The 14,711-nt window shown below is 32.1% G+C and overlaps 1 protein-coding gene across 1 annotated transcript; it reads left to right on the forward strand.

The window, feature by feature from the left end:
* The first annotated feature begins 503 nt into the window (after positions 1-503).
* On the forward strand, positions 504-1,485 carry LOC125821726 (uncharacterized). Its single transcript, XM_049501108.1, has 2 exons — positions 504-976; positions 1,113-1,485. Exons 1-2 carry the CDS (start codon positions 504-506, stop codon positions 1,483-1,485), a joined length of 846 nt encoding a protein of 281 aa, XP_049357065.1.
* Positions 1,486-14,711: the final 13,226 nt, after the last annotated feature.

Genomic DNA, 14,711 nt, shown 5'->3' on the forward strand with positions numbered 1-14,711 from the left:
CAAAAGATTGTACCATATGTACAATTGGTGCAAAGGTTGTGCAAAAGATTTCGAAAGATAGAGTTTATGCTCACTCCAAGGTTGCCAAATGAATTTGTCGATGCCCTTGCCACTATTTCCTCTATGATCAAGCATCCGGATCAGAATTACATTGATCATTTGGAGATAGATTTAAAGGAACAACCCGCTCATTGTTCGCAAGTCGAAGCGGAACCAGACGGAAAACCTTGGTATTACGATATAAAGAAGTACCTATAGATTGGAATTTATCCAGAAGATGTGAAATCCAATCAAAAGAAGGCAATACGTCAATTGGCTAACAATTTCTTTCCAAGTGGGGAAATCCTTTATAGGAGGACTCCAAATTTGGGACTCCTCAGGTGCGTAGATTCGATGGAAGCTACAAGACTTCTCGAAGAAGTACATGTTGGAGTCTGTGGACCTTATATGAACTGCCTTACCTTAACAAAGAAGATGTTTGAGCTGATTATTTTTGGACGACTATGGAGCACGATTATTGTAGATTTGTGAAAAAGTGTCATAAATATGAAGTACATCGTGATTTGATCCGAGTACCCCCTCACAAACTTAATGCTATAGGATCGCCTTGGCCATTCGTGGCCCAGGGCATAGATGTCATTGGCTCAATTGAGCCACTCGCCTCTAATGGACATAGATTCATTTTGGTTGCCATTGATTACTTCACAAAGTGGGTGGAGGCAACTTCTTGTAAATCGGTGACGGAGAAGGTAGGAGCTGATTTTGTTCGTAACAACTTGATATGTCAATTTGGACTACTTGATTCCATTATTACAAACAATGGTGCAAACCTCAACAGTCATTTGATGAAGGAGATATGTGAGCAATTCAATATTACTCACCAAAATTTGAATACTTATCATCCTCAAATGAAAGAAGCCGTAGAAGCTGCCAATAAGAACATCAAAAAGATCTTGAAAAAGATTATAATCACAAGGTTGGCATGAGATGTTACCATATACTTTGTTGGGATACCGAACAACCGTTAGAACATCAATTGGAGAAACTCCATACTTGCAAGTATAAGGGACACAAGGACTGATACCTGCTAAAGTTGAAATACCTTCATTGAGGATCATTCAAGAAACTGAACTGAGAAATGTTGATTGGGTTCGTAATCGGATTGAACACTTAGCCTTAATTGATTTAAAGAGGATGACCGTTGTTTGTCATGGCCAATTATATCAACAGAGAATGATTCGTTCTTTCAATAAAAAAGTGAGATCTCGAACATTTGAAGAAGGACAATTGGTCCTCAAACGCATCTTCCCCCATAAAGATGAGTATAAAGGGAAATTTGCACCAAATTCACTAGGACCATACATGGTTCGTAAAGTGTTAACTGGAGGTGCCTTGATCCTGCCAGAAATGGATGGCCAGGAGTGGCCAAAACCAATCAACACAGGTTCTCTAAAGATATACTACGTCTCTATGTTTGGAGATTAGTTTTTATCTCATCACTTTCCTTATAATGGTTTCATTTACTTGTAACTGCTTATGCCAATTTTTTATATCCTTGTATTGAACTACGTCAGACATGAAATCTCAAAAATGAGATGCGTAGGCGGCCTATATCTGCCTCGGTCATTATCTTATTAAAATTTCCTATTTCTTTTATTCCAAAAAGGGGAACTATGTTTGACCTGATTCCTGCCTCAACGGGATACATAGGTGCCGTAATGGCTCGATCATACACCCCATAAAATTTCCATTACCCTTTATAATGGAAACTGGGGTAGAATTTTTTAGAGGAGCTCAAAAATTCTAAAGATCCTTTGCCAGCAAGACATGATTAAGCATGCATTATGAAAGAGCAATTGGGACAAAAATTTTGAGAAGATCTCAAAAATTCCGCAAGTCTTCCTACCAAAGATTTGAGAAATGCCAAGACATTTCGCTGGGGCAGAATTTTTGAGAGGATCTCAAAAATTCTATTAGCTACTATCAAAAGTTCAAAGTTAACGACAAGTAAACTTCAGTGTGATCAGAAGCTCATGAACCCCAATATCTCAGAAATTCAAAGTCAAACTTCAATTATCTTCTAATCTCCCCAAAATAAAATGACTTTTAGATTGGATATATCGAAACTTGAACTGAAGTTTTCATTTAAGCTTTAATGCTACATGACACTTGGTAGTGACCCTCATTAAATTACTTTTCAAAAATCTATTTTTCTTAAAACATTAGACATATATCAAATATTTTGTATAAAATATAGATCTATCTTATGACTACCAAGAAGCGAGAAGTTAGAAGCAATCAACCAAAGATAGGAAGAGGAAGAGCAAGTAATCAAAGAAGTCAACACAAATTAGCTCATTTTAAACTAATATATTTTCCGTGGATGCACGTTTACAAGGATATCAAGAGATCATCATGTTCAACAAATATGTTAAAGTTAGAAGAACTAAAGCGCCCAAGATTGATATTTTCTTTATGCAGGAAAAGGTATTGATTTTCCAGCGATAAAAATAGTTAACTTAATATTTTGAAAAACAACGTCTTGTTCATATTTCTCAACAAAAATAGGAGCCACAATGAAGATACAAGTGGTCAAAGAAAAGTAGGTGAAAGCATTGAGAGGATGACGCTTTAAGATGTACAAATGACTATAATAACGTCATATTACATTTTCCAGCATCAAAGACGTCTGAAGGGCACACGTCAAATATCGAAGAGAATTTGAAGTGTAACTTGCCAAAAAATATTCATTGCTTCAACTCAACTGACTCGATATAAGGCCTCGACCTACGCTAAGAGACTTTCTCAGTGGAACTAACAAAAAAGAGTTTGGGCACGTTAAGGTCGGAAGAGGCTAACGATGAAGGACATTTGAAAGTCACATCTATACCAGACACGGTGATATGCATTGCTGAAAGACCATTTCATGTCATTTCATCGGAGGTAATGATTTCATTGCCGAAAGGGCCATTCATATTATATTATCAGAGCTGATAATATCATTGCCAAGAGGGCTATCAATATTATATTACCAAAGGTAGTAATATTATTGCCGAGAGGGTCATCCATATAATATTATCAGAGGTGATAATATTATTGCCGAGAAGGCCATCACCATAGTATTAGCAAAGGTGGCAATATCATTTCCAAGAGGTCCATCACTATTATATTACCAAAGGTAATAATATCATTGTTGTGAGGGTCATCCATATTATATTATCAGAGGTGATAATATCATTGCCAAGAGGGCCATCAATATTATATTACCAAAGATAGTAATATCATTGCCGAGAGGGTCATCCATATTATATTATTAGAGGTGATAAGATCATTGTTGAGAGGTTCATCAACATTATATTACCAAAGGTGGTAATATTATTGCCAAGAGGGCCATCAATATTATATTACCAAAGGTAGTAATATCATTGCCGAGAGGCTCATCCATATTATATTATTAGACGTGATAATCTCATTGTCGAGAGGGCCATCAATATTATATTACCAAAGGTGGTAATATCATTGTCGAGAGGACTATCCATTTCATATTATCAAAGATGGTAATATTATAGCCGAGAGGGCCATCCACATTATATTATCAGAGGTGATAATGTTATTGCCGAGAGAGCCATCGACATGATATTAATAAAGGTTGTCATATCATTACCGAGAGGGTCATCCATATCATTTGCCGGAAGAGGTGATATAATTCTCAAAAGGGCCACGAACACATAACTACATATCAAGTCATCATATATTGTTTCAAAAATGGAGGAGGCTGAAGTTTGAGAAGTACATTATAAATCATCAAACTTTGGAAAGGTGCCTCATTTGCTCTATGTGAAAATTGGAGGAGGCTGGCGTACCAACGTAGTAAAGACACTACATTCCTATTTGAATTACAGTTTCCACTAATTAGTTTTATCTTAGTCTTTATCGAGAGCATATGAGATGATGCATTCTCAATTAAACCACAGGTGCAGACGTCATCAAAAAGGATGCAACACAACGTGGAACTTTTTCTTAACAGCGAACTGGGACCAGTATGATGAGGAATATCAAACTCCCTAGACGCGAGCCGAGGAGCGACTTCCACCACAATCAAACCAAACCCCTATCAGAAGGCATGTGGGTAGTTTCTTGAGGTCTTACAGTTTTAGTTTCACATTTGATTTAATTTTTTACTCCAATTAGAAGAAAATCTTCAAATCCGAGTGACAGTACACCAAAAGTTTTGAAAACTATATCCTTGTAATTTCTTATTTATGGATGTGATGAGCTCAACATTCATGACTAAGAGATTGAAAGCCTTTTTTTCCAGAACTCGATTTGTTTGTCACTCTTCCTGAACCAAAGGTTATCTTAACATAATAGATTTCCTTTCCAACTGATTGAGTTGAACTATACACAGCTTGATTCCTGAGGTCGAGGGATATGTAGGGGGACTCCATGTTGAAGACTCGGCTATAGTCCAACAATCTTCCTTTAATCTTATTTCTGAGCATTTCGGTCTCTCCATAATTTGATAATGTGATAGGTTTTTGAATTTTATAAAAAGCACCATCTGTCAAATCAAGCGTTGTTTTGAACTAAATGGACTGAGTTCTCATGTAAGTCGAGATACATACGAAAGTCAATGCTAGGGTCCAACCATAATTCCTCAAATTCTGTATCGAGCCTTTCTCTCAAAAAGATGAAATGGATTCGGTCAAAATTGGATTCGTCAATCTTGTTTGCCCAGGTTTTCTTTCATCGGCCCTACCCAAAGAATGGGGCAGTTGTTGACATCCACTTTTAACCCTATGCAATTCGACTTAACTATCGAGCTTCTTCAATTTCAAAAAATTAAAAATAATCTTCTATGAAAAGTCTTAAAAATATATATATAGATTTTAAAATATCTTTCTAATTAGTTTTGTTTAGTATTTTTCAGAAACAATTATATAATTTTACATATTGGTTTGTATAATTTTCATCTTTTATATAAATATTTAGTAAAATAGCTGTAACACCCCTCAAATTGAAGTAGGATAAAGTAGAGCCTCACATGGGTCCTATGCATTAATAACTTGTTAAAATAATGAATAATAGCCTTTTTAGTCAGTTTTAAAGAGTTTGGAAGTCAAACGTCAAGGGACGACCAAGACGTTCGGAAACTAGTCTTTTACGTGTTGGTGTGTTATAGTATGTTGTTCATGTTTTATGTGTTATATGGAGTCTAAAATCAGTGGAGGTGACCCTAGTGTCTTAATAAATGTTTTTAAGGTCAAAACGTTCGGGTACGACTCCTCGGGACTACCCTAAGGGTCCCCGAAGAGGACCCCAACCCTTGGCCAAGCAAGCTGCCAAGGCAGCTTGAAGTTGTTCTTGGAGAGAGTGGCTCCGCGTCGCGTACCTGCTCCACCAATGGCCAAAAAGTGGCTTCGCATCGCAGAGACACCGCGGACTCTACTGTCTTGAAATTTAATTTTTAGGAACTTGTGGGAACACCCTGCGTCGCGGACTTGTTTCCCGACGAAATCTGTGAAAATAAAACTCAATTTTGACTTGTTAAAAAAGGTCCAACTAAGTGAGGGGTAGTTTGGGTACTTTGGGTTATTATTACTTTAAGTGTTTTCAAGTATTTTAAAGGTATTAAAACATTTGAGAGGTGTTTTTGAATTCATTCTTCAAATTAAAAACTCCCAAAAGACTTTCTCTCCCTAAAGTTCTCTCAAGTTCAAGGAAGAAGAAGGTGGAGAGCTAGGGTTTCAATTGCGGGTTCCCTTCCACCAAATTTCGTTGAGAGTTCATCCATTGAGGTATGGTGGCTCTTCATCTAGGACTCATCTTCATCCTAAAGTCAATTTCAAAGGATTTTACAATGTTTTCAAAAATTGACTAAAAGCTTGGTTTTGAATTCTATCAAGCTGCATGAAAATGATTTCAAACGTTTGGGTATGGATTAATTGATGTTTGTTTGTGGTTTTTGAATGAAATACTCCATCAACCCTTGTCTTCTACAAAACCCTAAAATTTGCTATGAAGTGGGTCTATTTCTATAAATTCAAAGTTGATGGAATTATGTGTAAAGTGAATTGTATTGATATCCCTTGTGTTGTTTAATGTTTATTTATGATTAATTGTTGATAATGGATGAATTAAGGGTGGTAAGCCTTATGGGTGAAGTATTGGTGATTTTGGCTATGGCTTTGGGTTATGGTAAGAAAGCTTGAACTCTCTTTATTGAGTTGATTGTTGTTGGTAGATTGAATCCACCTTTGGTGGAAGTGTTATATCTTATTCTTGTATGGTATTATTGTGAATTGTAGCCATGAAGGCATTGGTGAAGTTGTTGTATAATGTGGGAATATTGAATTATTGTGAATTGAGGCCATGAAGAGCATTATATGAGTGTTATTACATTGTTGTATTATTATAAACATATGAGGCTATATGTAAAGTCCTATATGAAGCTATATGTAAAGTTTGTGTGAATCTATAATGTGAAGATGTTTTAATGGTATTAATGTGATATTGTATAAAGTGGTATTATGCTAATGTGAAAGCATGTTTCTCTTGAAATGGTGATATGTGGTGATGATGGACTGTGATGAGTCTTTCTAAGATGATGTTGTAGCTCATATGCTAGACTTGAGTATCTTGTCTTGTGTCATGAAAGCTTGGTTATGTATATGAATGTTTGGTTGGTTTATGACTTAGTAATGAAGCTCTTCCTATAAATTCTAAAAGAGGAATTCTAGGCCAAGACTTGAATTGGTAAGACTTAAGCATAGCGCCTTTTCATGAGTATAGCTTTCCTAAGTAAATGTATAACCTTGAAGGATGGGCCTTAGGGTGATGTTCCCTTATTGAGTGAAATGATAGACTTAGAGATGGGTGGAGCCGGAACGGCATGAGAATCCTTATGTAAGAAAGTCAAATGAGCTATCCTTATGAACCTAGATTGGCTATGACTAAGAAATGGGGCCTTTCTTGGGAAGAGGTACTACGAGTTGGTTGAACTAGAAAAGGAACCCTCTCTAGTACATATGTGATTGAATACTCTATGGAAACCAAGGCTAAGCACCGAGTGGATGTGGTTAGGATGGTGGCCTAGTTGGGCATGAGATTAGGCACAACGAACATCCTTGGACATCTCTTAAACTATGCGCCAACATGGGTTGCTTTTAGTTCTACCATTGGAAAGTAGAACAACCTCCACGGAGTAGGATAGACTCTGGATTCCATACCTTGCTAGTATGGTCTATGTTTGTTAAGGCCTATTTCCATCATATGGGATGTGCACTCTAATATTGGATAGGCTCTACAACGTGTAGGTAGTAGTATGGGACGCTATCTACACATGGCACGAGTAGGCTTAGAAGATACTAAAGTGAGTTCCCTAACCCTTAGGGCTATTATTTGATTGTCCCCTATATGCTTGTGTGTCTCTTAGATGGTTTTATAAAGAATTATGACTTAGTATGTTATAATGTAATGATAAAACCCTTGTCTATGGTAACTTTTAGGAACACTTAGGTGTACATGAAGAGGTTGTATGGGCGGTCACTTCATTATTCACTTAAGTGTGGCTTAGGGTGACTTGAGATAGAGGCTTAAATGGTAATGAAGGACTTACTTTGCTATCTTGTTTAAGTATGGTACATTTGTGTTAGTTGAGTTGTAAATGATGTGAATATCGTCTCAATTGTGAATGGTGACTTGAAATGTGGCTTTATGCTTGTGGTTGTAAAGGTTTGTTAAAGAAGGTCTTAAAAGCATACATTCCTTGTAAATGACCGTTGTGCATGTTTTCTTGCATGGTCATCATATTTAGTGCTTATTGTACTAATTCCATATTTCTCTATTGTTACAAGTGTAGGCGGTGGAAAGTGAGGGGATCTTTTGAGGAAGCTTTGGATATTGACTTTTCTCAAGAAGCTTGGTATGTCCACTTAGACTTATATTTTGTTGTAAAGGGCCGTGCCCCTAAGATGTTCTATTCGTGTCTAAGATGGTACATGAGACTTAGAAATTCTACTTCGTTACATTTGAAAGATTTTATGAGTATTATGAATTTGTTTTAAAAAGTGATTAAATTCCTTACGATTTTTATTACTGAATGTGATGAATGAATGCTAAGATGCTTGTATTAGACCTCCAAGAGGTCGAGTACGCATGTTACGACTTGGGGGTGCTCCCGGGTCGTTACAATAGCCTAATAGCATAAATACATATTTATTTCCTTTAAATTAGTGAATTTTATAATTTTGTATAATTAGTTTTCTATTTTAAGTAATGAACTTATGTCGATAACTATTTCGTCTTGTTTAAATTAAGAAGCTCAAATAATTAATAGATAATTATGCATATCATTTCCATAAAGCGAAGGTTGCGAAAGCAGCCAGTGTTTGAGAAAGCAAGGCTCGCTTTAGTGAACAGCCTCTCGCTAATGCGAGCACACAAGACATCAGAAATTTCAGCCAAAAATAAAATCAACAAATGGACCCTTGGAATTAGTTCAGAATCCCGTTCACACAAACCAAATATGCAATATCAGAGCTATGGATAATAAGAAACATGGTAAGAAACATACTAGTAGAAAGTTAAGAAAAATAAGAACAAATTAAACAAATTATATCCGGAATATAAAAAACTTAATATCTCAAAAACTGATGATGAAAAATTAAATCAATTAATAGATAATATATCTAAAGTATAATATAAATATATCCAATATTTAAAATTACAATGAATAACGAGAATAATGAATATAGACAAAAACATAATGAAATAATTATAGCAAAAAGACAAGAATTAGCACATAGGCAAAGTAGACTTAACAGTAATATATTTGCAGGAATTTGTCACAAATCTATAATAGCACAAAGAAAGACTATTTTATATCTGGAAATACAAATAAATAACTAAGAATATAAACTTCAAGACAATCTATAAATGAATAAGGAAGAATACACAATAGATGATAAAACATACGAAAACTATGACGGATTAAAAATAAAGATAATATTTTCTAATCTATGAAGAAGATATAAGAAAATAGGTGACAATCTAAATTTAATGTTAGAAAAAGAAACGGTAAAACTAGAAGATAGTTTAATTGCTATGATGAGAATAACAAAAGAAAATGAAGAAATAGATAGAAAAACAAAAATTGAAAAAATAAAACAAGAAGCTAAAAAGGAAGTACAACAATTAGAAGAAGTAAAAAATACTAAAATAATAGAGCTAGAAAAAGAGCTAGCAATATTAAAAGAAATGTATGAAATTAAACAAAAAAAAAAGAACAAAGAACAAAATTAGCAAATGAGATAATTATTTAAAGAAAAATTGCAATTACAAGATGAAAAAGAAGAAAATAGCCAAGATAATCTACCCGAAATAAGAGTTGATGAAATAAACAACGATGATCTAGAACAACATTCGGAAACAAGCGAAACATATACGAAACTTTTAGCAAACATAGATAATACAAAGAATTTAGAAGTAAATACATAAGACGTAGACATAGACGAAAAACCTAGCACATCAGGAGTAAAAGACCCAAAAAAATTTAATCCAAAATATTATAATGAAAACTATAAACAATATGATAAAGAAAAAACTACATGGGATAACAGATTAAGTAAAAAATGGACGCCTAAACCAATAATTGGACAACATGATTTTTTAGATTTAGACTGTGTAGCAGATATAAATAAAACAATCCAGTTATGGATGGGATACATATCAAAACAATTAATAGATAACAAGATAGTAATAACAGAGGCACCAGGATACATAGAAAGAACACTTATAGGAACAGTAAAATTATGGCTACAAAATTTAACAAGTGAAAGCTTAACAACTTTAAAAAGTAATAAAATATTCGTTGGAGGAATAGCTACTACATCTATGGAAATACTATATAAATATGAAATAGCTATAAGAAATAAATTTAGTAGTATGACAACAGAGGTAGAAGAACAAAATAAAGAAAAAATCATAAATCGAAATCTAATGACAAAATTAGCAATATGTAATATGTGTTGCATAGATGAATATACATGTCCATTTAGAGAATACTATTATAAAGGAACATATAGCATAGAAGAAAGTAAAGAAATAAGAAAATTATATTTTACAAAATTACCAGAACCTTTTAATTCAAAAGTAATAAAAAGTTGGAATGAAGCAGAATTAACAGATACCTTAGGAGCTAGAATAAAATTCTTGCAACGATGGTTTATGGAACTATGTGAAAAACATAAAGAAGAAATAAAAATGAAAAAAATATTGGTAAAAAACTTGGCATGTTGCAAGAATAAAACAACACTTCAATTTTGTTGTACAGATAGATATTATAAAACTAGAAATAAATATAATAAAAAATATAGATCAAAATATAAATATAAAAAACGAAGAATAAGGTACTATGTAAAAAACTACAAAACCAAAAGACCATATAGACCAAAAAGAAAACTAACGGAATATACTTGTTATAATTGTGGAAAATTAGGACACATAGCCAGAGCTTGTAAATTACCTAAAAATCCAAAGAAAAAACAAATATCAGAAATAATAATAGACGATGAAAAATACATGCAGATAGAATACATAGATTATGAATTAGAAACTAAAGACAGTATATATGAAATATCAGAAAATGAAATAGAAAAAGATATAGAAATAGAATCAGACAATGAATTCTATAATAAAACAAATGACTGAAAAAGATATACAAATAATAAATAAAGAAGAACATCAAGACGAAGAATCTTTAGAACAGAAAATAATATTTGATAATAGTATATTTGAACAAATAAAAGGAAAAGAATTAGACCTAAGCGTAGAAAAAATATTCGAAATACCAACCATAAGAAACTGGTTTAAACGACAAAAAGAAGAATATTATGTAGTAAGTCAAAGAGAACATATCATAGATTGCAAATACACTAAAGGAAAGGACAAAATACCAATAATAAATAAACAAATAATAAATAAAGAAATACAAGATATTAAGGCTAAAAATCCAATTAAATATGTACATTTACGAGGAACAGAAATACTAATAAAAGCATGTTTTAGAGAAGGAATAGATACACCCATAGAAATATACTTAGCAGATGATACAATTATACAACCTATAGAAAAAAGTATAATAAGTGTGGTAAAAGGTAATCTCATATATCAAAAATTTAAATTTATAATAAGTGTTAACTACTCAGTAGCAATAAATGACAGAAATATAGATAAATCATTAGTATTATATTGAAAAATGTCAGGAACAGAACTAGCCCCGGGAAATAAAATATTTACAGCTAGATATAAAAACTTATATGTTTTAACAACAAAACATAAAATAACAACAAAAAATAAAATAAATAAAATAAAAATAGAAAATCCTTTTGAAAGAATAGTCACAGTCATAGACAAGAATGACTATAGTTATAATGAAATTGACATAGAAGAAGATTTAGAAATAGTAAATGAAAGATTAGGCACATCAAAAAGAATAAACATGAACTGTGAAATACCACAAATCTCATAAAAAATGAGTACCTCAAGAAGATTAGATAAAACTCTACAAAAATCAATAGAAGAAGAAATAAAACCACATCATTACTACATAACGGGAATAATGGAACAACGAAACTATTTAATATTAATAGTTACAGGACGAGAAGAAAACTATAATACAAGAGAATTAGTGACGGAAGATGAAATAATAACTATTGAACAATCATGCCCCGAACTATCAAAAACATTAATGTATACCGAAGAAACTACAGAAAAGGAAATAATCATTGGAGGAGTACCAATAGTGATAAAATTCAAAATATATCAAGGAGATGAAAATATCATTTTAGGAACAAAATGGCTAGAACAAGTAAAACCACATAATCTAGAAGACAAACAGTTAACAATAAATTCTGAAAATAGAAGAGTAATAATAAAAAGGACTTTAGTATGATAAAAATATGAAAATATATATACTTGCAAAGATAATAATAGAAGGATATTACAACCGATATTATACACCAATGATAGATACGGGAGCAGAAGCTAATATATGTAAATACAATTGTTTACCAGAAGATAAGTGGGAAAAATTAAAAACACTGATATTAGTAACATGATTTAATAATGAAGGAAGCATGATCACATATAAGGCAAAAAATATAAAAATACAAGTATGGGATAAGATATTAACTGTAGAAGAAATATATAACTTTGAATTAACTACAAAAGATATGCTATTAGGAATGCCGTTTTTAGAAAAATTATACCCATATATAATAACAAAAACACACTGGTGGTTCACGACACCGTGTAAACAAAAAATAGGAGCAAAAAGAGTAAATAATAAAAAACGAAAAACAACAGAATGGATAAAAGAAAGTGAAAAAATTACACAAAAATTAGAAAATATAAAAGAAGAAGACCCTAAAATAGAATTAATTATATTCTCTATAGATAAAGTAAAAATAATTCAAGATAAGTTAGAATTATTATATAGTGAGGATCCTTTACAAGGATGGGAGAAACATAAAACAAAAGTAAAAATTGAGCTAATTGATAATAATAGTATAATAACCCAAAAATCATTAAAGTATAATTTTAATGATTTAACCGAATTTAAGATACATATAAATGAATTACTAGAAAAAAGATATATACAAGAAAGCAATAGTAAGCACACAAGCCCGACATTTATCGTAAATAAACATAATGAACAAAAAAGGGGAAAAAGCAGAATGGTTATTGATTATAGAAATTTAAATGCAAAAACTAAAACATATACTTATCCGATACCGAATAAAATACTAAAGATAAAACAAATACAAGGATATAATTATTTTAGCAAATTTGATTGTAAATCAGGATTTTATCACTTAAAACTAGAAGAAGAATCTAAAAAACTAACAACATTCACTGTACCACAAGGATTCTATGAATGGAATGTATTACGATTCGGATATAAAAATGCACCAGGTAGATATCAACACTTTATGAATAACTACTTTAAACAATTAGAAAAATTTGTAGTATATATTGATGATACATTACTATATTCTAAAACTCAAGATGAACACATAAGATTATTAGAAAAATTCATACATATTATAGAATATTCAGGCATAAGTCTAAGTAAAAAGAAATCAGACATAATGAAAAATCAAATAGAATTCCTAGGAATACAAATAGATAAAAATGCAAACGCATATAGTACAAAAAATAATTAACTCAAATGAACAGCTAGATACGAAAAAGAAATTACAATAATTTCTAGGACTAGTAAACCAGGTAAGGGAATACATACCAAAATTAGTAGAGAATTTAAAACCATTACAACAAAAATTAAAGAAAGATGTAGAATACCAGTTTGACAAGAAAGACGAAACACAAATACAAAAAATAAAATTATTGTGTAAAAACCTACCTAAACTATATTTTCCGGACGAAAACAAAAAAATTACTTATATAGTAGAATCAGATGCGAGTGAAAAAAGTTATGGAGGAATATTAAAAAACAGATATGATGGCAATAAGATAGAACATCATTGTAGGTATTATTCAGGAACATTTAATAATACAGAAATAAAATGGGAAATAAATAGAAAAGAATTATATTCAGTGTATAAGTGTTTTATTATCATTTGAACCATATATTGTATATAACGAATTTATTATAAGAACATATAATACATAAGTAAAATGGTGGCAAACAAGAAAAATACAAGATTCGGTAACAACAAAAGAAATAAGGAGATTGGTATTAAATATATTAAATTTTACATTCACAATTGAAGTAATAAAAACTGATAAGAATGTTATTGCAGATTACCTATCACGACAAAGCTACTCAGACTGAGACTGAGGAAGAAGATACAATCGAAAAGATACTCAAAGCTATTACTACACTTTGTACAAAAGTGGATGGTATGGACAATGAGATACAAAAGCTAAAGACTAATGAAGATAATCTGAAGTCTAAAGCTAGTAAGCAGCATGACTATAAAAATGCGGAGCTACGTCGATCGGAAGACGGAAAAAACCCAGAGCTAAAAGGAGACAATGGGAAACTCCTTAAAACCCATAATGTTTGTTTAAATACAGCTGCAGGTACAAGCAAACAAGTTAGCGATAAACAACATAAAAATGAGAACTTAAACCAGCTATTCGCAAAATCATTTACCCAAAGGACACCTAGACATATGTCCATAGAACCACAAACATCTACATACGCAGATGGATTGCAAAACCAAAATGAGAAAAAGACATATAACTACATCACACAAATCTATATCGAAAATATACACAAAATCCAAACTTATTTAAACCTTAACCCCAGATCAACTACAAAAGAACCAAACCAGGATTATTTGACACAAAAGCTACAAGGATATAACAAGTTAATTGCACAACAAAAACTAACGCTAATTTAGTAAGAACATGTTACAACTACGGACTGTTAAATACCGTATACACATATGACGGAGAAGAAGTTAGTCGTATACCAAAACTACACAAGGCATTCGTTACATACAAAAGAGTTACCAAAGGAAATTTATTTTATATAAAATTCTATACAGCACCAGCGGAGATATTATACGAGGAAATAAAACCTCCAATACAGGTTATCAAGATAGGACTAACTAAAGATATGCTTATACCCGAGGACATCGGACAACAAGAAGAGATAAGCAAAATAGAGATGCCAATTTTTT

The sequence above is a fragment of the Solanum verrucosum genome, unplaced genomic scaffold, assembly GCF_900185275.1.
Source record: "Solanum verrucosum unplaced genomic scaffold, falcon-dt-bn FXZP01000210.1, whole genome shotgun sequence".
Taxonomy (NCBI): domain Eukaryota; kingdom Viridiplantae; phylum Streptophyta; class Magnoliopsida; order Solanales; family Solanaceae; genus Solanum; species Solanum verrucosum.

Bases quoted from the DNA above. Each gene is read 5' to 3' on its own strand.
- LOC125821726 (XM_049501108.1), top strand. From the start codon at position 504: ATGGAGCACGATTATTGTAGATTTGTGAAAAAGTGTCATAAATATGAA. The intron at 977-1,112 runs GTTGGCATGAGA...ACCTTCATTGAG, and splicing joins AAAAAGATTATAATCACAAG to GATCATTCAAGAAACTGAAC.